This window comes from Anoplopoma fimbria, chromosome 12, assembly GCF_027596085.1.
Source record: "Anoplopoma fimbria isolate UVic2021 breed Golden Eagle Sablefish chromosome 12, Afim_UVic_2022, whole genome shotgun sequence".
Classification (NCBI taxonomy): Eukaryota; Metazoa; Chordata; class Actinopteri; order Perciformes; family Anoplopomatidae; genus Anoplopoma; species Anoplopoma fimbria.
Window position 1 is genome coordinate 16,871,745 of NC_072460.1, and position 24,729 is coordinate 16,896,473.

The 24,729-nt window shown below is 39.5% G+C and overlaps 1 protein-coding gene across 3 annotated transcripts; it reads right to left on the reverse strand.

Annotated features, from left to right (window-relative positions):
- Window positions 1-1,940: 1,940 nt before the first annotated feature.
- On the reverse strand, window positions 1,941-24,729 carry rapgef3 (Rap guanine nucleotide exchange factor (GEF) 3). Of its 3 annotated transcripts, XM_054609874.1 has the most exons (28): window positions 24,643-24,729; window positions 22,137-22,222; window positions 16,420-16,464; window positions 12,191-12,297; window positions 11,988-12,109; window positions 11,159-11,336; window positions 10,917-11,001; window positions 10,175-10,235; window positions 9,762-9,838; window positions 9,493-9,639; window positions 9,258-9,361; window positions 7,340-7,428; window positions 6,804-6,882; window positions 6,396-6,546; window positions 6,181-6,263; window positions 6,044-6,074; window positions 5,816-5,891; window positions 5,462-5,599; window positions 5,209-5,306; window positions 4,880-5,005; window positions 4,448-4,629; window positions 3,995-4,085; window positions 3,856-3,906; window positions 3,647-3,734; window positions 3,485-3,549; window positions 3,317-3,371; window positions 3,088-3,159; window positions 1,941-2,851 (listed from the first exon to the last, which is right to left on the reverse strand). In XM_054609874.1, exons 2-28 carry the CDS (start codon window positions 22,206-22,208, stop codon window positions 2,733-2,735), a joined length of 2,592 nt encoding a protein of 863 aa, XP_054465849.1. In that variant the 5' UTR covers window positions 22,209-22,222; window positions 24,643-24,729; the 3' UTR covers window positions 1,941-2,732. The 3 variants fall into 3 exon arrangements, with proteins under 3 accessions (XP_054465849.1, XP_054465848.1, XP_054465850.1); XM_054609873.1 differs by lacking the exons at window positions 22,137-22,222; window positions 24,643-24,729 and adding an exon at window positions 19,988-20,092; XM_054609875.1 differs by lacking the exons at window positions 11,988-12,109; window positions 12,191-12,297; window positions 16,420-16,464; window positions 22,137-22,222; window positions 24,643-24,729 and adding an exon at window positions 11,811-11,847.

A 24,729-nucleotide genomic window follows, 5' to 3' on the forward strand; every position in this document is an offset into this window, starting at 1 on the left:
AACAGCCAGAACAGTCTGGTAAATTCAGAAAACTACTACTTTACTGTAATGCAGCATTTACAACCAGGAAAAGACAACACATAAGCCTATTACCATATCCAAAATATATAATAAGACCATATACTGCCCAGCCCTGTTTGAGTGTGAAGGATCCATTTCCAGCTCACATTGCGTATTACTGTGTTATAAAGCTGCCAACATTTAGATAGAGAAGTGGCGGAAGACATCCCACCACAAAAAGGCTACAGGGACTGAACATGAAAATGCTTTGTGTTGGTTTCTTTTATTTGTCATGTACATATATTTCATGTGCCTTAAATGTAAATACTTCATGTCTGTGGCTAAGAGTTAGTGTTGTGTGTGCTTGCATGTGCACATGTGTGACTTCATGCATACATGCATTTGTGCGAATGGTATATTTATGAATGTTTGTTTTGTGTATGAATTGGTTATTACCTTTCCCACTGCTTAGTCCTGTTCATCCCAATTGAGATTGTTGAGGTGAATGGATTCTGCATAACAATTAGTCGTAAAATAACTACAGTCTAGGAAAGTTGTTTAACTGCATGGCAGCAGTCAAAACACTTACCACCTCATTGTAAATCCAAAAAATGACTGTAAGGCAACCGTCCAGATCCTAAGGCAGGGGTGGCCACACTTTCCTGATTGTGGGTCATATACAGGAAAATATATGAATCTTTGATCAAACAATAGTAAAATAGTAAAAATCAGTTTGTCTCGAATTAGAAACCTCATGTGCTATTAAAAATCAATCCTCTATCAAAATAACTGTTCAACACTGATAAACAATTTAACCTTTGACATGATAGTATACAAAAAGTATTTCTTCATCGGCTATTCTTTCATTTGAATTAAATCAATACTTTTTTATATGGCATGTGTGTAAATCTGTAACTAAAAAAAGTCAAATTACCTTCCAAATACCTAATATAGAGGTTTTTGACAGCAGTTGGATTGCAGGCCTCAGTTTGGCCACCCCAGACCTATAGGATGTCTTGTACCTCTAACAAAGGGACAACTAGGCAGTGGGAACTAAATGTTGTTTGGAAGTGCAATATTTATAGTCACTCTTTTTTTTATTTCAGTGCTTTCTTTTGTTTTATTTGTGACTGACTTGTGATAAACCAGGAGTTTTTGTTTCCAAGTATGTAATGAGCACATCAGCTAAATCCTTTGTCAGGTTCTGGCTCTTCACTTTCACTTGCTTTCTCACTAAACATACTTCAAAGTGTGAAACTTTTTTGCCACTTCTGATGTTCAGACCACTTCTTCGCTGGACCACTTTTGATGGTACTGTTTTTTTTTTTAATACACAGAAATGCAAGAAGCAGAACATATCCGAGCTGAACTTGGGTATGCTGACATAGTTTCATAATTTATGTGCTCCGCTGTTGCACCTGACCAAACACCGACATTATACTCACCATATGTTTCACATTTGTTTCTTGGTCATCACACTCTTTTCATATGCCTCCTCTTATTGGCTAGTGATTTACAATTTTTCAAATGGTCCACAAAATCCCCATATGGTATTTGATTTAAAACATCTACCATTGTCTGTTCTTCACTGAAAATGTCGACCCATTATTTATAATGACAGGGGATCATTTTACTACTTCCTCCATGGTTACATCAGGGGAAGGCACTGGGTTTTTCTTTCTTTCTCATTTTCACTCTCCAGGACTTCCAAAAAGAAGTTGTACATATTAATGACAAGGAGAGTATTTTTGAAATCAAAGGTCAACGGATTTGTTGTGAATTTTTTTCACCCCATATTGGGGAGAACATTTTTGTCCAGGGAAAGGATGGGGGAGGGAGATATTTGGAGGTCAATTTTTACATGTTATGGTTTGTACTTTTAATAAAATATTTCCCTTTTTACAAACTTTTGTGCTTTCATTGACACACATAATTGAGAAAATAATTTATTTAGAAAACAACATTGTATGAAATTATATGCATGTCACTTGCATCTTTGCCCAGAAAGAATGATCTGATACAATATATTAGTTTTAATGTGGAAATACTAGTGCACAAAAAACTGACCTAAAGTGATAAACTAAGGCAAAGATCTGTAGTTTGTGTTCTTATGGCCATTTTGTAGATCCACACAAGGGATCCTTCCACAGACAGCAGTATGGACCTTCTCATTGCCACTCTGTTGCTAGGGCAACAGCTTTGGTCTAAGTTTTTACATCCTGTTAGGTACTGCATTAACAAACATTGCAACAGAAAATACAAATGGGCCCATTTAGAATGTCAATGTTGTCAGTTTGAAAAGGTCTACACAAAATGTCACATTAATGATCTTTTACACCAGAGACAGGCATACTTTGCTTAGCTGTACATGCTTTAACACTGCCTTTGTAAGGGGATAGGTTTCCACTGTGGCACACGCTCTGCTGTAAGGCTATTTGGATAAAAACAAAGCGTCCAACAAGTCCCTTTAGACACAGAATTGGAGTCTCTGGTCCATCATTAGAGGTTATAACTGTGCAAACAGCACTTTTTCACTCTTGATGCTGTGCAGAAAGCTCATCAATCAAAGTCCAAGCTCCTTGAATAAAAGTGAATCCCCTGCACTCAACACCGCCAGACATCCATCTTATTGAGGCGTCTGTGGATGTTTTGTTAGACCAGCTTTAGTCCGTTCTCTGGTTCACGTGCGGTAGAGCTTTACAGTCTTTGTACTGTATTTGTGGCTGAATGCCCTAGCATTCTATTGTTCTTGATAGCTGCGTTAGCTTGCGCTGGTTGTCAATCACTTTCAGGTTCTGAATGTAGTGTCGGATGTTGCTGGGACTCCGCAGAGGAAGGCCGAGGTCGGAGTCTGGAGGAGAAGGAGAAATCGCTTTAGACTCAGCACACATTTAAGTGTTTGTAGTAGCAAATCTTCCTTTTCAATTTTTAGCCAGTGAAATTTAAAAAGACTAATGTTAAAACAAGGGAAATATTGAAACAGTAACACAGCTGTTGAGCCACACCATTAGCTACAGGCATTATGTATAAAAAAAGCAAGACAAACCAAAGTAAAACTGTGTTAATGATATGGTAAATGTTGCTTACATGTAGATAGGCGAGATGAAGGCCCTTCTAGAAACATCCGATCTGCCAAACCCCTCTGTGGAGACGAAGGCACTGCAGAAGAGAAATAGAAGGTCACATACTCAATGCATCATTCAGCTAAATCATCCATTTGCTTCAACATGAATCTGCAACTGTTTGACCTTTTTGACCTTAACCCACGCAAGTGCTATAAGTCTGCTAGTTGACAAGCTCAACTGGATTCACTTACCATAAGGCTGGCTCCTGCATCCTCGTACAATTTTAACTGTCTTGGCAATCATGCGCTGTGAGAGTGGAAGGATGAGGAAACATTTAAAGTTGAATGCCATGCCAAGATTTGTGAGGAGAATAAAATAGAGCTGTTCAATGTTACAAAAGAAACGTTTTTTTGTCTTACCACTTTCTCAAAATTGACCAATTTGTCTACATAGTTTGGATTTCCCTCATTGATGAATGTCATGTCTGGACATGGGCACGAACAGAAAACATGTCAGACATTATGGAATTAATTTACATGACATTCTAATGCGGTGGAGGCGACACTGCTGGTTTGTATCACCTTTGAGCAGCAGAGGCATGAAGGGGATGTAAGGAGGACTGAGTTTGGCCACAGCCAGTCTGTAGGCCCTGTGGTTGCGTGATGGATCCTAAAGGGAACAGAGAACAAACAGAGCATCTCTTTATTATGTTATTGCACAGAATTAATGTACTTTGTAGTTTTGGAGCATTTATAAAATCTACTGAGTTGGAGCAGCTGGTGTTACTCACCATCAACCTCTCATAAGCACAGTAAATTCTTTTTGTCTTGCTGGGTATTCTCTGGAATAGACAATAACACTTTTTGTCATTTAGTACATTATGCTTCTTTATTGTATCATCATCACAATTGCATTCATGGGTTTCTCACCTCCCAGGTCTTGTAAAGCCTGTGTACTGCACTGTTGCTCAAACCGAACATCACAGCGAAGAACGAATTGAGATTCTTCTGCTCCTTTAATCTGTGATAGAGACACATGGCTATGAACCCGTTTTTCTCCAAAGTTATTGATAAGGCCTATTATAAATTGGATTGCAAAAAAAAGTGTGTGAAAACACTGCTGTAGCATGAATGTCTGATCCAAATTTAGTGGCAATCCATGTTGTGGCATTCCTCTAAAAAAAAAAACCTGAAATGTCAACATCAGGGTGACAAGAGAAGAAAGCTCAGGGGACCAACAAAGTCAGTGGGCTTAATCCTCTGAGGACCATGCATGCTTGTACAAAATAATATATAGATTTCAGTGTGGACTAAAGGGGTGGACTGACTACCTACATTGCTATCAAAACATGGCTACGGTCTATGCAAATAACCGTAACTTACACTGCGGCAATCTTTATGAACTTCTTGAGCAGAATGGCTCGTTTCACCAGATCTTCACAGAGGCACAGCTCGGTCACCACCCAGTACTGCACCTCATTGAAGCGACGCACAAACCGCTCCAGGTTAGCCGTGATGGCACCGGGGAATTTATGACGGCCGAATATGTAGTAGACGAGCTCCACCTGCATATTTAAAGACAATTGGTTACATTATAGGAGGTTTTGATGACTCAATTACTATGATTTGCTTTCGAAACATGTGAAGAATGCAGGAAGTGTTGTACTGGAGTACCAGATGTTCTGATGGCAAAGTGCCAGTGGGTGTGACTAAAATACATTCATCAAAGAGATACCCAGGCCTTTGCTGGAATGAGGAAGTTATTATATTATTCATAATACCATCATGATGTAGTGAGATGTCTGCTGGAGTTACCTCATGCATGGCAGTGAACAGTTCCCAGTCATAGTTGGTGAGTTCATTGGCGATATCTTTAGAGCCCATCTGTTCGAGGATGTCAGATGTTCCTCGGTCTGGACCTTGCTGCTCCTTCAGTGGTATCTAGGAGAAAGAGAGAGAAAGGGAGAAGAAATGAGAGGATAACAGATTGTGGATGTGTGCGCCTCTGATGGTAAACTGCTTAGAATCAAACCTCCATGTCAAACTTTACTGTACGTACTATAATAAATAATGGTACGTTGTTTTAGACATAATGACAGTGTATGAAGCAATGACATATCCTCTTTTATGCATTTATTCCTCACCAGTTTTTCCACTTGGATGCTTGTGCAGATGAACAGCCTCTCGTTGAGTCCCAGAGCTGTGTAGACTGCAGCCGCATCCAGCTTTAACTGAGCTCTTTCTGTGTGCATTTAATGAATCAAAAACTAATTTCAGCATAATGAACTGACAAAGAACAGTAGAAAATCACATTAATATCCAGAGTGCTTTAAAAATATCAGTGCACATTGAAAAAAAGAAAGATAGATCATTAAAGATCAATATATATAGTCCCACCTCCTGTGGAGTTCATTTTTACAAGGACGTGATCTCCGCCAGGTTTGACTATAGCTGACATCACATCCTGTACAGACTTGTTCACTGGGAGCATCAGAGTGAGAGGTTTGTTGTCTGGCCTGTAGATCTCATACAGCACTGCAGCGAGAGAGAGAGAGAACAAAATCTCAAAATATGCTGATTTGATCATTGATGATGTGAGTAATGTTGTGTTATCATGAATAACACCTACAGATACAATGTAAGGTAACTTAAAATGTATTGCAATATGTTGTAGTGATACATAAATAAAAACAAGATATTGATCTACATCCCTGATTTGATTGTTTAATTTGTTTTTAGAGTCTTACTCGCCTTTATCTTGTGCTCTGATTGGTTTTAACTTCCCCACTGGCTCCTCGCAGTTTGAAAACCAATCAAATTGCTGATTCTGTCGAGAGAATCAGAGTGACTGAGTAAGTCAGTGACATTAAGCTGAAAAATGACAGCAGCCTGACATTTTGCTTTCTCATTAAAATGTATCTTTGATGTTCAAATCCTGCAGCCAGCTGTCATGTGCAAAAAAAAAACCATGACACTCACCCTGCTCAGTGACTGATATCCATTCTCCAATCTGTAAAATGAAAGATGAAACAGTTTTGGATCTCATGCTGCAATATTTATGACATGGAAAATGTCTCAGAAATAGCAGATGTTATGAGAGAATATAGACAATTTACACTTTTGTTCTTCTCCTTTCTCTGAATTGATCTTTCAGCATGCTTAACAGACGGAAATCTCCTGCCACCTCCTTCTTCAACCTCTGTTTGAGCCCAAACATGGAAATAAAAAACAAAACAACAGAAACATAATTATTGATTCTCCTCATAAAAATGTAATCTTTATTCTTAAAATGCAATGGAAAATATTAAACAAAAAGATCAGCAATACCAACCTCCAGAGAGTCCAAAGCAATGGGGTCTTCTTTCAGCATAAGGCCATACAGCGCCACCCACTGGCCAATCAGCTTCACTACCTTCTGCTTGGTGCTGAGAATGTAGGAAGCCTTCTCCTGATCTGAACCCTCAGAGAGCTCAGCCTTATAGGTGCAACCACAGTTAAGGGGCATATCATAAAAAGCTTTACAGACAAAAAAATCTGAAACAATTACGAGACACTGTATTTAAGCAGAACATATTGAATATATATCCAATATTACATTTTTGGTAACTAAATGGTCTATTTTTTAATCTGCAGACATCATGATCATAATTATCATAAGCAGCAGTGGTAGTACACATTTTATCCTTATTATCATCAGCATCACCATCACTGCATATTAGTATTGATCATCACAAGATATTGGTGCTGTAGTGCGGTACACATCTGGCTGGTGGGCATGAAGACTTTGTGGGTGAGCAGAAAGTCGCTCACACAGGGATCTGCAGGCAGACAAACATCACAACAACACAAGTTAACGGGGAGACACCACATGTGAATAGGGTAAAAAAAGTAACCAATGGATATCATCATGCAACTTCTTTTTCAAGTTTTCTGAAATTTGATGATTAAATATGCACATAAGGCATTATCATAACAAATATGTGCTAATTTGAATTAGATAAAGCAAGGTTCAAAGTGATTTTATACTTTTGTTGACATATTAGAGTGAAAGGATTTTACAGAGGGAATTCTTGATATCTCTTGGAAATTATATCTCAGAAAATACCGTCAACAGACACACAAACAAAAAAAAATCACCATGTTTTTGGGAGTAAAATGTTCTATAAATCAAGACATATGAGAGTCTGGAAAACAACGTTTTTGCCTCAACTAACTAGCTGACCACGACACTCAATAAAACGTGGAAAAGGTAAGAAGGTGATTGCAGGGTCCCACCTATTGCATCGTTTCCGTTGGAGTCCAACTTTACTGTTTCCAATAAGTGCTCTAGGATTTTCTCAGGTGTTCCTGACATAACTGTGTACCTGCACGACAGAAGGGAGAAAGAACAGAATATTTTTCCAAATATTAATATTTTCTTTGTATTGCTCTGCACATATGCATTCTGTTTCCTAGTTGTGTTTGTTGTGTAGTAATGGCCTGATAATGTAGTATAATGTTACTTTCATTCCAACTGCTTATGTATACTATTTCAGTTACTCACTGTTGACTTCATGCCTAATGGCATCAGGTCCAAAAATGTAGGGCACCTCAGATCATACATCTTGGTTTGGTGGCGAACAAGAGCATGCGGTATTAGTGGGATATTAGGATCTAGGGTATCTAATTGATTAAGGGAGGACAGATGAGGAAGTAGGAACAGGTGTGTCAGTGGGAGGTGCTCAGGTATGCAAAGGCTTACATTGAAGTGAGGTAGACCTCTTTGTCTTTCACCTCATGATCGAGGCACATACTGTCACGGTTCCACCCCTGTGCGCACTTGTGAGTGTGTGTTGTGCAATACACTACACCGTGCAATAGTAGTTAGGAAAGTTAAAAATAGTTAAAATAGTTGTTGTTTTTTTCTCTGTCTGTAAATATAATATTTCCTGTGCAATTTTTATTCACTACATGTCTCTTGTGTTAATTATTCTTTTTTAAGACCCCTTATAGAATGAATGCTGTGTGACTGGTTTGTTCCCCCCCCCTCTCTCTATCTCTAGTTGACAGCTTTCTATGAGAGGAGTTGCACACCTGTGTGCCATGTCGTCAGTGAACTCCTCCTGAGAGCACACCTGTGAAGGATCATTAGTAGTTTATATAAGTTGTGCTATATGCTGAATTCCTTGCTTTATACCATCAGTCCTGGTTTTGAGTTTTCAATCATTTCAGCCTCTCATGTTTTCCGCAACTTCAAAGCGCTGTAGTGACCGTTAAGGCTGAGCTGTACCTGGAGGACTTGCACCACTATGGCGGCCTGGGTTGTGTGAACTGAAAAGTATCTGGTATCTATTGAGAAATATCCAAAAATTTAAAAGGACGTGAGACTTTAATGATTTTACAATTATTTTTCTGATATTTTGTCTTTGTCTCTTTAATTCCAATCAGGCGCTCATTATAATCTTTTAGGTTTTATTTGTTTGTTCACTTGCTTGTTTTTAAATATTTTAAGCGAACTAGTGCTGGTACCCCTGTTCATGCGTAGGGTTTCCTATTGGCAGCCAGTGGATCCACTGAGGATGGTTTCATGTGGAGCATTAGAGTTGTGTGTGCTGGTAGTTTGGGTGTGGTCTCCTTAGGTTGGGTGAGTGATGTTTTTAGTTGCAGTGATTTATTCTTTTACCATCTGTCTTTGGTGCCTCCCTGTGCTGCCCTCTTACTGTCTGTTCAAGCTCTCCTTTGAAAGGACTAGCAGATGGTAGTTTTATTAATTCAAATGACAAATGAAACTGCTCGACACTGCTTGAACTGATTATTTTGACTGCACTCTTTATTCAGAACTAGATGTAGCTGTATTCATTGTCAAGTTTAGTCACCATACCACAGGTTACAAGAGGATAGTTGAAGGTGTGCAAGTAGGGGAAGTCAACATCAAGCTATATCAATTTTTATGTTTGCTAAAACACTTTCAAGACCGATAACAAGTCATTATACATTGTAGGGTTGAAGTCCATTTTTTTTTTTTCTGGCTTGTCCGATAACAGCCGTTTAATGAGACCTTAACTGCGTTTGACAAAATGACCTGTATGCTTGTTAAGATGACAAATGGCGGCATTTTGTGTAATTGGTGTGATACTGTATTTGGCCACGCCTAGGTAAAGTGTCTTATTGATCATAAACCTGCTTGTGAAGTGAGTGCGTGAGAGTTTCTCACTTGCTGTTTCCTGCCCCTCCCTGCTCGGCCCAGTCGGTCCTCTTCTCCAACACTAGCACAGTTTTCCCATGCTCTTCAAGACGCACTGTATTTGCTTCCACATCCTGAAGCACAAGAAAAAGAGATGCGGATGAAAACACAAGTCAAACACTTATTTTGTATATCTTATTTGTGGTGTACACAGAGGAAAACTTTTTGACGTTGACATGTATAATCATTAGTTACTCAGACACACCTTGAGGATGTGTATAAAGTCCTGTTTATCAACACGGAGGAAATGGCAGTTGTCTTCTCTCAAGATGATGGTGGCAGCACGAGGGGCATCATTCAGCAAAGCTAGCTGTCCGAAGTCTTCACCCTCATGTAGCGTAGTTACCAGGCCCTGCATGCACACAGCACTTTCAACATTACATTATGCTAACAGTCAATTCCAAGGCAAAGAGGCATTTCATGAACGCCAATTCAGATATTTCTTATTATGGCAGTAGCAGTAAATGGATTTACCTTCCCATGTGTGATCACATTTACGGAGCCTTTCCAGATGATGTACCAAGAAGTGCCTTTGTCCCCCTGACTGAATACTACATAACAAAAAGACAGTCAGTACTTACATTGGTCCTTAACACATGTTTACAATGGGCGTTATTATGTACGCATGACTAGAAGGACATAGTGATAGATGGGAAGAGAAAAAAACCTCATGATGACCTGTTTGTCTCCACTGTAGTAATGAATCAATTGTGACATGAGGATGTTTGGATATTATATAGATAATGTATCTGAAAGATGTGTTGTACAGACGTGAACGTTAAGAGACCATTATGCACATGTGAACATAAGTGCACTGTGGTGTGGTTTAACTACACAGTGAAACTGTCTCCATGTGCATGTAGCAAGGCTGTAGCCGGAGCACTCACAGACTGTCCCGGCCTTGGCATGTGATTCAAAGACCAACACCGTTGCCAGCTCCTTACGCACCTACAAGGACAACAAACTAAGAAATTAGGCTGAACTGCATTGATAACTCTTAATAGTTTAACACAATAGATGCGTGGAAACTTCTATTATTGTAAATTAACAAACAAGTTAGAAACATTATGGGCAAACTGTTTTGTTTTTTTTTGCATTTTCTTGCAATGGTGAGAGTTTTATGGTTGACTTTGCTTATGCAAGAATTCTAGCTTTAAGCAGATGAAAATGGAGCTTTTGTATGAAATAAAATTACCATCAAAGTAAAGCTTCTTAAGTGCAGTGTAAATGACCCTTCACTAATTTATGGCCTTCAAACACAGACTGGCCAATAATACCATCAGCCGTGGTTAAATGTTGTGTGATAGTGATCCTCGTTACCCTGAAAGGTTGGAAGGAGATATGTGTTTCTATCTTTATTTTTTTAACCTGAATTCACTGCTATCCTTCAAAAGTATGTTGTAGAACTTTCTGTCTGCTTCTCTCATTTTTTTCCCTATAATATTTATGCATGGAGGGCAGTTAATGACAGTATGGTGTCCTGACAGCTTGACAGAGAAGCAGCGTGGTTGGCGGGGGCTTAGGGAAGGGTCAATCGCTTGACTGTTTCACTTTTTTTTAATAAACTGCATATTGTGGCTTTAATCATAAGGACACGGATGTCAAGAGCAGGCAGTAAAAGTGACTCACAGAGGTGGAGAGATGAGCTGCTGCCTTGACATGGAGCAGCTCCTCATAGATGACCTCCAGGTCCTCAGCACTCCTCAGACTGGGGCTAAACATAGACGTCGGGTGTAATCAACCACAGACACACTTCAAAAATGTGTTGCAAGCTGGATTGTTGTGTATATAATCACTATGGAAGAGACTTTATAAGCTAATATTTCTTGTAAAACATTCGTATTAGTTATGTTAAGGCTCAACATACTGACCATTTGCGTAGAATCATAGTGAGCAGAGCATCGGGACCCAGCTGAGACAACAGCGACAGACTCTCCTGCAGCTCGTCCTCTGAGTCCTTCTCATTTGTTATGTGGTTCAGGCCAAACTCTGAGTCCTGGAAGCGGTAGAACTGGGTGTCCTTGTCATGGATGTTCAACTCATGTTTCACTTGATTGAGGCAGAACACAGAGATGGGAAGATGTTAGTAAGACACAAATGTAACTAAACCATTAGAAAAATGGTGACCACATAAAAATGAGAAAATAAAAACACACATATACATTTAGAAGAGGAAATATTAAATACATTTTGACCTGAAGGAGAACAAGTTGTTGTTTAGTAACTTTACAAAACTCCTGAATGACAAGATACATGGAAACAAGATACATTTATTCAGAGTGATCTCCTTCATTTGATGATGAAGCATTTCTATCCTGATTGGAGTGGTCTCTTCCAGGAAGACAGTGCCTCGTCCAAAGAGTGAAAGCGGTTATTGAACACTTGACTGAGTGAGAACACATTGTAAAACTTATGCCCTGGCAGGCTCAGTGAACAGATTTCAAGCTACTTAAGCACTTCTCGGGAATTCTTAAGTGCAGCCTGAGACATTATCATCAGAATATATTTTAGAATAATACATACTTCTACAGTCCATTAAGGCATGAGCTCGCCCAACACATATGGTAATTTCTCCTTAATTGTGGCTGCTGGTCAATGGTCGGTAGTAATTCTGTCTGGTGTGAAGCACATCCAAGCAAAGATAGATTTATAATTTTTCCTGAGACACAATTCTGCAAAATTCAGCTCTTTAGTTCTTACCATGAACAAGGATTCCTTCATCCACCAAGACTTGCCACATTCCAACTGCTTGACTTCTTGATTGCAGGCATTCATTTTGTTTCATCAGCCAATCAACAAGTTCCTTACCAGAACAGCATTGTCTGTGAGAGAAATGTAATATTTGAATCAGCATGTCATTTGCAGAGATTTTTTTTTTCTACTATGGAAGAAAATGAGGGTACCTGTATGTTTTGAGGTGATGCTTTCTGTCTCTGATCAGACCTGGGTTCCCCTCGATCAGGACATTATACACCGATTTCGCTGCCTTTACAACACGATCTGAAAGAAACTTAACCAACACGAAATAAAAAAAGCAGTTAAACTATTGCGTCTCTCTGTCATAAATATTTATGAGTAGTGTTCCCTTTTATGATGTGATGAAACAGGTTGCTAAAGAGCGAGGAGGGGCCGTGTACATAAATAAGATTAGCAAAAGAAAAAAATATATATACATTTTTCCATGTATAAGTGAAAGAGACTAGTGTCTTTTAGATTTCCCCTCAGTGTGAAGATCTTGTGATTGCACACACGTCATCAATGTGGAGATTTATGGGGGCGTTGGAGTGTAATGTGGCGCGTTTGTGGGTTGCAGGGAGGCGAGAATGTGTTAAAAATGGCTATGTTAAACTCTCACTTGCTGAGCTCCCTGCCTCTACAACTCACACTCTGGGCGGCACACAGCAACGACAAACTTTCACTTTCCGACCACCCTCAGTTTATTCCCTTTGAACCTCTCTCGATTCTTTCCGTTCCCCTTATTCTCCCACCCCCTGACACACATACACACAACTCACTTGGGTCAGGTCTAAAACCCCACCCCCCAAAAAAACTGCAGACATTGGTGCAAAACCTGTCAGCCACTGATGCAGAAGCAAGGCTTATGTAACAACAATGTGCTTTGTTTTTGTGGTGTAATGCAGCTGTCCCATTTCAGGCCTTTTAACGCTTTGCACGATTTGCTCTGCTTCTATTTCAAAAACAAGTTGTGTTCAAACAAAGCTCACAACAATATTTACAGGCTCTATGATTGACTAAAGTATGCATCTTTATTGTGCCCCTCCTGTTAGCCTCCCTGTCTCACATACCCTGCACAAAGTCTTGTGACTCCACGAGTGATCCAGATAATTCCCTGTTTGTTTTTTGGATTTTCCTCAAGGCACTGTTATTCGCCCAAGGGGGTGGTGTAGAGATGCATACAGAACCCAACAATTACTATTCCCTATATCCCTGTTCTCTCTTTTAAGTGGAGTAGCGATGCAAGGACCGTTTGCCTCTTCTAGTGTTCTACAACTCCTTCAGGATAAAAAGAAAATGGCCTGCTGAACTTTGACTGACCTACTGACCCCTTGCATTGATGATGCCAATACAATCTTTGCCCTTCGGGGGTTATGACATTTGCTTGTTAGATCTACGTTCATGCAGGCCTGCTTATTATCACAAACAGCTATAACAGACTACTGTGGGTAACACTGTACAGCACAAACAACAACCTATCACCCCCACATTGGGCTGTTCCCAGACCTGACATCAACAGAGTAGCCTAAATGTGCCACAAGGCGTCTGCTGTGCTCCTCTGGAGTTGTGTTGTCTGGAGGTCACAACTTTTCCCAGGGGCCCATTCTCCCCTGGGACTCACATTCTCAGGCATGTCAGCTCCAAAAGTCATTTTCTTGATGAGGCCATTTTCCATTACCTAACCCGGTCCTTATAAAAACAGTATCAAAAGCCATATTTCACTGAGTGGAGTCTAGCCCCGCTGCTAAACCTGACGATCATGTAAACATGGAGAAACGTTTTCTAGTTGTGTGATTCATTCCAGTTCTGGCTGTCTGCATTGTACAGTGTGTTTATTGTCTGAAAGTAGGCCACCAAATAATGTTATCTAGGAACTATAACCCGTTGGTAATTGTTCCAAGTGAGTCAAATTACAGAGCAAACACCTTTCCCAGGTTCAATCCACACTGTGTATGAGTGTGTAGCAGTGTGCAGTGACCAACACTGGCAGTTATGACCCATTTTATGGCTCGGGTCCACTCTGCTGTTAAGGTTATTTTACAGTCAGGAGCCTGTATTTAAAAAGTGCCTTAAAGTCCAAGTAAAACAAAAGTTAGTGTCTTTAACTTCTGTACAGCGAGTATTTCCCAGTGAAATATTATTTTTAGTTATAAGAGGGATTTAAATCAAAACCTACACGTTTTAATTGGACTGCCAAAAAAAGGGCAAAGTTTCAGAGTTTGCAAAATACAGAGCTACAGGAGACTGTGCTCCACAAACACCCTCCCATGTCACTAAAAGTGGCAGAATGATTGATGGTTAGATCTCATGATATCATTGGTTGAAATTGGTTAGTACTAGAGTATGTATGCAATATGTCATATTGTGTTACACAGGTAAAAAAGATGATTAGATTTTAATATAAAAATACACAGAAATTGTTTTTTTTAATTTGTTTTGTATATAAAAAAAGGGGCACAAAATAGCTGGGGATGAGACCTAAAAGGGTTTATATCTTTCATTTCACCTCCACTTTAAGACTGCTAATCAACTTTGTGTTGGTTTACACTTAATCTGTCCATCCTATAGTTACTTTTCTTGCAATTATAGCTACATAACAGCTGCTCTACAGCCTGTACATGTTGACCCAAACACTCCTCAGCAGGGCATGTGCTCACTTTCACACAGGAGTGAGTCATTTGGATGCAAGAAAGTAGTAGTATCACAGCACAATCACTTTATCTATTCTCTGTATTGTTTTCTTTAACTTCTTTCTGGTCCTGGGTGAAAGTGTTAGTCATAATCTTTTTGAAGTATGTAGTATGTGGTTTGGTTTCATGCATGCATCTTGCAGGGTGGAAAGATGATTAGTACAGTTATCCACTGCGTCTCTCCTCTGTAGGCGAGACATTTCTCTGTTTCTTACACTCAGTGACCTTGGTGGGCTGTGTTGTGTGAGAAGCAGCTACCGATGAACGCTGTGTGAGTTGACAAGAAGCTTTATGCAGCTTTGTGGACTGTAGATACCTTGCTTTTACTATCTCTCTGTGTGAGAAAAAAACAAGACCACACTTCAGGAGGCAACATTTCTGTCCTTCAGTACATGATGGATATGGGTTCTTTCTGGCCTTTTGATTAGGTTGTTAGCATCAGAGCTTTCAAGTTGTAGCTGTAGCTTATGTGAACACACACCTCTGACCTAAACTAGATGAGTATGGGGAAACTTTCCTGAAGAAGTCAAACACATTATGTAACTGTGCGCTATGTATCCAAGCTACAAAGACCTGTTAGTCAAAGGCAAGTAAAAAGTATGTGAGAAGTTTTTGGGGACAAAAATTACACTGGAGCATGTCAAACCTTTTGTTGCACAAATGAAAAATGTGTGGTCAAACACAGGTTATTAAAAACAATCCGTCTCGTATGGTGTTATCAGAATGTATGATTCTCATTAGTGACTTAGAATCTGGAGCCAACACTTGTGAAGCAACCAATATGGAGCCAACATTTGCTAAGCAACCAAACAAAGCTACAAGAAGTTAGCAACACCTGCCTCCTGCAGACACAATGGATCTATTCGCTCTATCTTCTCTCTCGAGCACAAAATAAAACTGACAGGGACTGATTCTTTTGGGGTTTACAGATGCTCTATCTCTCTTTCCTTCATGGAACCCAAACAGGATTCACTTCCATCTCAAACCCTGTATGAGTGTTTTAAAAGTCCTCTCCCTGGTATGTTATTGAAGGAACTGAGATAAGGGAGTGTGAGGGGCCTGGGCTGGGTGAGGTAGGGCTCAATTAGCTGTGGGCCCTGGAGTGCCCTTTAGACTCCTTGTGACTGCATGCCCCGCTAGGAATGTGTTTTTTAAGACTTGCTTGAGTAGTAATGCAGGATATTATAACAACAAAAGAACAGGTTCAGCAGTTTGAGGGGATGCAAGCACTGCAATTCTGGATGATAGCAGAGGTCAGTAGAGTCACGAGCAGAGAGAGAAAGACATCCAGGATGGTGATAGTTTAAAGACTCTCATTCAAGGGCAATGCCAACCAGTGTCCAATATGGTGGTCAGCTAATTTGCAGAGTGGCAGATAGAGAGCTGCATGTGTGCTTACAAACCTGATTTATGAGATTGTTATGGATTGATTCAAACTTAAAATGGATATCACATGACCATAAAATGCGAGATAATGATTAACACAGGCTCAAGGACATCACTTTGCAACAGCCCTGTTCATTAAAAATGTATTTTTTCAGTTATGTTGCAGGAAGCAATACATACTTATTTAAGTGCTGAAATTGAAATCACGCTTCATGCATATCTTCCTATGTTCAGCAGGAGTTATAAAACAACGAGAACATTAGATTACTTCTGCTGCGAGGAAGTGCTGCCCTAAAGCTCTCCATCTCTGGCATACACACCTGCTTCATAGTGTCCTTTGAATTCAGGGCCTCTGGCAGCGGAGTCTAAGAGAAACAGGAAGAGAAACGTTATCACCCCTCTGCTATTTATTCATATCCAAAGACTCTGAAATAAAGCAGATAACTTGCTTTGGAATGGCATTCCACAGGAACTAGCTGGACTGCTGGTTGATGATAATCTGACTGCGGTTCCACCAAATAAACAGAATAACCAAGCTGGACTGGCCAGATAGAAAAAAATACTATTTTCTTTTCATTGAAATGAAGGTCAACACAAATACATTATCTCAAACCTGCACTGTGTTACCATAGTCTTCAACGAGCTGTGGGTGGGTGTCAAGTGTGTAATGAAGTGGGAGGTAAGAGTACATAGACATCAGCAAAGGAAAGTACAAAGCCTGTTGCCACGCGTTTTGTTAAGTGAAAAAGGTTGCTTTTAACTATGGACTATCCTTTTTAATATTCGAACCATTAGAGTTAATGCACTGCAGTGGTTGGAACACATACACAAATGTAATCATTTATTATTTGTGGGGACCTTATTCTCTGCAAAAAGATGGGGTCAGCCCTAATTCGCTGCCTAGGGACAGAAATATAGACAGTGCAGGCATTGCGATTGCTCGGGGGCCCTAGGGATGGGATGGGATTCAGATTGCCAACTCGGAGATACACCTGTTTTCAAAACAGAACTCACATAATGTAAAACGGGTGCAATTTGCTATATATATGCCCTCAAAAATACGAACCCTTCTCAGTAGCAACAAAATTGTATATAAACTATAAAAGAACAAAATAGACCACTATGTGCTGATAGCGCAGATAGCCCTTTTCCCGCAATGTCAAGTGCCACCAGTGAGGGAAAACAACTGTGTATGCCCAAAGTCAAAGCGGATGGCAGAAATTTGTTGTCAGGTGTGCTTGATTGCCTGTTACCCCTCTGCAATTTGATTGGCTGTTGGCGAAGTACTGCTGTCATCATCTGCTACTAGCCTGAAGACGTTTCTCTTAAATAAAATAGTAACATAAACACTATTAGTTTTGCATCAGTGCCAAGTAGTTGTTGCCACTGAATATTCAACGTGTGAGATGTTACTTCGGCCTAAGTCGTAATGGTATTTCCTCTTTGTGGCTTGGTTTTTATGTTTTTATGAACCCTTTGTAGCTCACCTCTACCTGTATTTGAAAGGGAATTGCTTTCATTGAAGTTAAGTCAGAGACTTATAAAGACCTTTTTCAGTTCAACTATTAAGATCAAACATTTTTCTCCATTTCCGGTAGCTTGTGGGTATTTAGTGACATGTCTGGACCCTCACAAAATGAAGGAAAACTGATTTCATAGGCACTTCATTTGATCTTGCCTCATCATTGGGTTTGCTCATATTGCAAGGCCAAATATTTACTTAATAGGATGGGTACCTCTGTCACACACTAGTTGCTTTCTATGTTCTGTTTTGATTCACTGCAATATGCCAAGTAATCGCTTGACATAGCTGTCATCTATCCAGCAGCTGACTGTTAGCTTTTCAACCACCCATCATGTCACTGATATACATCTATAAACTGTCTCCAGCCCTTCTGCAGACAGACTTTGTGGCATGTTTTGTCTGGTGTGCTGTGCTGCCAGGTATGTCACATGATCATAGCCTGAATGACACATTGCCAATTGTTTTAACGGATTCTGATTAGCTCTGTTACTGTAAAGGGGAAGAGCTTAAAAAAACCTGAGAAATGTTTCAGGAATTGTGATCTTGGTTCTTATCAAAGTATATTTGACTAAATATGACTCCATAAACCATACGTAGCATATTTGTAACAGTTAGGCCCAACGAAACTGACAAATGTGCCCCCTGACTAGACAAAAAAATGTGGAATAAACAGTGTACTTCCAGGTCTGTTGACAGACAGTCACCACTAACAGCCTTTGTGCATGTGAGGTATTTTGTTTTTCTTTGCCTCCATGTCTCAGCCCTGGTATGAAAGAGCAATAAGGACAGGGAGACGATGGCCTGGTATCTCATAATGATGACCGCAAATAGAGCTCAGTTATGCACCTGTAGGTATTCGTCTTCATTAGCTCAAAGAAAGAATTGGCATTTGCCTCAATGCCAGTTAAATTGTGCTCGTTATTGATATCATGCCTAAATGAATAGAGAAATTCAACACCATTTTGGGAAAATATTACTCATTGCAACTTTGATTATTCTCAAGCTTAAGATGTTACATTATAAAATAATCTTGTTATTGAGGTAGAGACCCCTGCTTTTGTGCCAGTTTAGTACAAACAATTTATCCACGTCTATAATATCAAATCAGTGCATTTAATCATTTTATAATGAGGGTGTTTGTCAGTTTGCTGTCAACTTAAACTTTACACTTTTGTATAAATCTTGTTATTGGCCTGGTGAGGTCATCTCTGTGGAAGGGCCTATGTGTAATTTATCATGTATAAGATAACCTGAGCAAACAAACACTAACTTGCCGCAAGTTGAAACATTACTGTAAAACTTGAGAATATGTGAAGCATTTTACATTGTGTTATTATTAAAATCAGATTATGAGGAGTCAAAGTGGGATGCCAGATCCAAAACAAAAGTGTCAGTTATTTACAATATAATATAGTTGTAAAGTCTAATTGTAGTTTAACCTTTTGAGTTGTTTTATGAAAATGTCACGTTGATATTTATTGGCTGTTCCGCAGGAAGTTCAGAATGCAGTCATTGGAGATTTACAATCGTCTTTGATGTATTGTTGGTTAAAAGTCAAGTAAATTTAGAGCCTCGCCACTGTTCTGTGTCTTCCTGTGACCTGGAGACAAAACCTCCTCTTTGTGCATTCTTCTACATTCTCTGTAAACTTAGCAAGGATGTCGTGGTGAAGGTGAACAATAAACAATACTCTATTTATAACCTTAGTTTAATAAAAAAATAAATAAAAAGATTTTGTACTGCTTTGTTGCATTCCCACACCCAATCTGCTAAAACAATAAAGATCTGCTTCAGTTCACTAGGAGCATTCTTGAAATATCGTGCCAGCTTCTATTTTGGGGACCATGGAGAGAGAAAGTGAGGTTAACTAAACCCCATTTTTACAAACACCTTTCACCTGCTCTCTGACAAACAATATTTTTCTCCAGCTCACATGCAACAATTATTTTGAGTTTAAGCACGCACATGTATTGGATGCAATGTCCTACCACGCTGCAGGGTGGTTGTCACTTAAACAACTTATTAAATCTATAAAGTCACCATGTGTCAGAAAGTCACTTGGGTGCCAATTTGTATACAAATTATGACTAGCTTTTCAGAGTCAGCTTCTCCAGCAGTGACTAATTCAAGACATTTACAAAGAGCAAGTGACATCTTGCAGAGCTTGTTTTGTGATAAAGTCTAACATTTGCAAAGTGTCTGCACCAACAGACATGATGATGGAGATGAATGGTTGAGTATTATCACCACTCTCAATCTCCTGGACATCTTTCTGTGCCACTTTTTTTTTTTTCAGTAAACGAACGCTTGTTTATGATCAATGAGCTACTTCTTTCTCTGGAGTAAACATTAAAGCAGCATACCCAGCTGATGCCTCTTATGGTCGGCGTTTCCACTGAGGCGCGATCCGGGAACACTTGGTAATTGTGACTCCGAAACAGATGCATCTTTTTTCCTCAGATCCAAACAACCGACAAACAACTTTCCCGGTCAGAAGACCTGCACACGGACTTGGCACCTCCAGACATTATTCACAGCAGAGTAGATCGACGCGTCTTCCGCCCATTACTGTCCCCAGACACCATGACGCAGCGACAGTGTCTGCTCAGGAGTCCGCATGATGTCCCATACAATCCAGGCAGAGATTCCGCACGTCGTCCCTGCTTACAAACCCGGCTGCCTCGTCCGACGTGTCTGCCTCAGTGAGGACTGAGTGTGGAGGCTTCTTCAGCCATCCCACGCAGCACAGGCGCGCACTGCTGAGTTGCGCGTGTGCGCTCTTTGGCTTTGGCAAGGAGTTAATACAGTCATCAGAGAGACGGCCTCCCCTGGTGTTGTTGTTTTTTTTACAGCTTAATTAATGGCGTTTGATTTATTAAACCTGACGTCGATGCACTCCGTGTGTATGTGCAATTTTGGAGCAGATGCATGTGTTAAAAGGTGACACAACTGGTGGATGCTTGGGCAATGCTGGTACCACACTGTACAATTTGTCCAGTATTTTGAAACGTAAGGTCTATTTCACCAGGCTCATACTACAGTATACAGATTTAACTGATGGAGCAGATGCATGTGTTAAAAGGTGACACAACTGGTAAGGCAAGGCAAGTATATTAATGTAGCACATTTAAGCATCAAGGTAATTCAAAGTTTTTTTTTTGAATTTACATTTAAATACAATTAATGACAGTTATTAAAAAGCTAAAGTAAAAATAGAATAAAACTGGTATAAAGTACAAGAATAAAAGTGCAGTGTAACAATGATTTGATAAAAGGCAGCAGCAAACAAGTATTTTGAAGAAGTATAAAGCATATGCATTTGTTAAAAGGTGACACAACTTGTAAGGTAAGGTAAATATTAATGTAGCACATTTAAGCATCAAGGTAATTCAAAGTGCTTTATAAATCAAAGGCATTGAGACAATTATAACTCATTATAAAATGACATTTAAATACAATTAATGACAGTTATTAAAAAGCTAAAGTAAAAATAGAATAAAACTGGTATAAAGTACAAGAATAAAAGTGCAGTGTAACAATGATTTGATAAAAGGCAGCAGCAAACAGAAAAGTATTTTGAAGAAGTATAAAGCGTTGCAGTTGACCTACAGTTTTCTGGGAGATTATCCAAGATAAGTGGTGCATAAAAACTGAACCCTGCTCTCCATGTTTTGACTCTGGGGACAGGGAGCAGACCTTCCTCAGAGGACCTGGGAGGTCTGGATTCTTCATAATGTAGCAAAAGATCAGAAATAAACCATTCAGTGGTTTATAAACCAACAGGAGTATTTTTAAATCAATCCGTAACCATAAGGTGGTGAACGAAAACCCTACATAGACACAGAGTGATAAAATATTCAGCTAAAAATGCCTAATCATATATATAATACAGCACTACGTTAGTCATTTAAATATGTGGTGTAAACCTGAAGTACATCCCTGTGATGTAAATCTCAATGAAACCACCTGTCCAGTAATTCACCTGGCACTGCAAATTAACAAGACTGAGTCAAGGTTATTAAAGGAGTCAAAATGTTCCATGCAGGCACTATATAGTCTAGTTTGTTCAGTACAGTAGTTCAGAGCCGCGCACTTGAGCTGCAGAACTCTGCACACACACTTATCTGGCTGTCCAGCTGTCTGGCTCAAGGGTCTGTAGGCACATGGACTTGAAGATAAACTGTTTCAAGGGCAGAAAACTGCGTAGTGTGTGGAACAGCACTTGATGTCTCTCATTGGTAGTTTTGTTCAGTTCTAGATGTCAGATTGGTGACAGGTGTCTGTCCTTTTCACAGGTGTTAAACTGTTTCATACACATTACTGGTTTATAGATTTATAAAACTCATAATGCTGTATATTGTCCCAACAGGTGTATCGATCAGATTTGAATGCATCTTGCCATGTTTCTATATCCTCATCTTTCTCTGTGTCTTTAGCTCAGATCCGATCTATGTGGTTCTATTATATTTTATAGACATTATTTTTGTTGTAGCGTGTAAGCAGATGACTTACTTCCCCATCCACTGGTGTACAACGTCTTGAAAGGGAACTGATGGATTTGACCAAGTTCTCCATAGAAGACATGGCTTGAACAGTATCTGTGGGAAATCAACAAGAAGACAGGTGATAATTATTTGCTTTAAGAAACAAGAAAGAAACATGGGAATGCATGTGTCATGCCTATTTGTCCCTAATTGGTCAACACAAAGCAAATGTCTGTACATTTGCAGGCTGTCAAACAAGGACATTGTCTGACAGCCTGCACATTGATTACCATGCACCTCCAGTAATAACTGTGTCCTGCAGCCTGGCTATGTTATGTAAGACTTGTTTAAATCCCTGCTATTGTTCCAGTGCAGGGCCGCCCTTCCTGTACTGACCTCAATGAGTCAGTTTGCCATTGCTTTTCCACAAGACACACATGGACAAGAACACTAATTCTGTCCTGCTTCCTGTGCTTTGGTTTTGGTTGTTCCTCCAGCTGGAAAGGAGGGCAATTTATTGGAACTCTCTTCTCTGTGCAAAATTATTCTAAGTCCAGCACCTGTTGCTCCTGTATGCCACTTCTGTTAAGGCATTAGTGTTCCTTTCTCGGAGTTTGACTCCATTAACATGTGTGTTGAGTGAATGCCAGAAGCCTACAGAGCTCAATTTGCTTTGAATCACAAACACCCCTTCATATCAATTTTCAAAACAAAAGCAACATTGATTGCCTGCCTGATAGTTTGAAGCTACTGCGAGGCACATTTTCTACATTCTCTCTGGAAAAAAACAGTAACTTCTTACCAAGTTTAGATCCCCGTGACCTCCGCGATGGATCATGGGGATGCTCCAGTCACTGCTGTCCCAAAAGCCAATATTTAAAATAAAACCAAATGGAAAGTACTGTTTCAAGTGCAACCAATATGTTTCCTGTGTTCCAGCTAAACTTGTATGAGTTTCTGTCTCCTCCAAATGCCTCACAGGGACTAAACAATGCCAAATTCAGACAGTTCACAATGAAGGAATCCAGTTTTCCTTCTTATGACGTCCTGAGGGAATGTTAACATGATAGTTTAGCTGATAAGGACGAGCACATTGCAGTTTGATAGTATCTGACAAAGTGACTGTGTTGTGTGCACATTGAGACAACACTGAGCAAAATGGGACTATGCATCATGGAAGTTTTGAAACAAATGTAAAAGCCTCAAGCCTCTCTAAAGGATCAAATGGTCTCTTTTATAGACTGCTAATCTACACTGGATGGGAATAATTTTAGGAATGATTTATGATTAAGTAAAGCCAGAAAATGTAGGGATGGCAATTGATTTGTTGCCCTTAGATTGAGATGAAGCTCATTATTGTTGCTGCATTGTAGATGACCTTGTTTAAGGTTCAAAGCATATTGTTCATTGAAAAGCTCCATCTAACAGGAGAGATTAAATGTAAACTACTGACACGTTAAACTCTTCCGTCACTCTGGTCTCAGGCTTCACCTCACATGCACGTCTGGCATTTTGAAAACAAATGCTGCCCTCTATTGAGAACACAGATGAACTGCAATCTACATTACCACTAAGTGGAGAGAAATTCATGTAAACCTCAGGCCAATTTACACATACAAAATAATTATATTAGATTAGAGTCTATCAACTGATTCCCCTTTTTATATAGGAAAAACTAAATTAAAGAGTCTAAATTTCAAAAAAACGTTCTTACATGTATGTTTTGATGATGGATGTTTATCGACTTTTATGTTATTACACAAGTAAACCAATAATATATTCATGTGTGGTCTGTGATTCTCTTTCTCTATTTCTTTGTATTTATTTTGGAGTGTCTATTTAGATCCTCCGGGAATGGGAGTGGGATTTCCTGCAACACATCTACGCCCAAGGAATGTGCACTTTGCCAACTGTCTTTGTTGTGCTTGTCTGGTGGTATATATACACACACACACACACACACACACACACACACACACACACACACACACACACACACACACACACACACACACACACACACACACGCACATGCACACTCACACGCCTTTTCCTTCCTCTCCCTTATTAGCAGTGACGGGGAGAGAAATATTTGATTTGTTTGACCCCAAGGTCAAATACGGACTGAGGCAGAAAGTGAAGCAGACATGAGCGAAAGCATTAAAAATAATACTAATCGTAACCTAACAAACAAAACAAAATTGTCAGCATCGTTCTATAACATCTACCTCATGCTGCGCAATCACATGTTTATGCTTACTAAATTAATTCAGTCATAGACGCTAACAATTAACAAATAACTTCAACATATTATTCAGAGAATAAATGACTTGTTTGTCTGTGAATCTTTAAAATGAGCTGTATAGAATCTGCTCATAAAATCTTGTAAAACACACAATTATACTTCTATATCAGACTCTCACATTTGAATGCGTACCATGTAAAGTCCATTTTCCATGTGATAAAATAAAATGTCATAAACTATCCAATATGTCAGTCTGTTAAATCATTTAGATAAGTGATCAGATACTCACCACTGGCACACTCTTGACTTGTTCTTTAATCTGTCAGCTTCCACACTTTTTGGGGTTTTCTGCTTTCTCCTTACAGCCTTTGCTCTT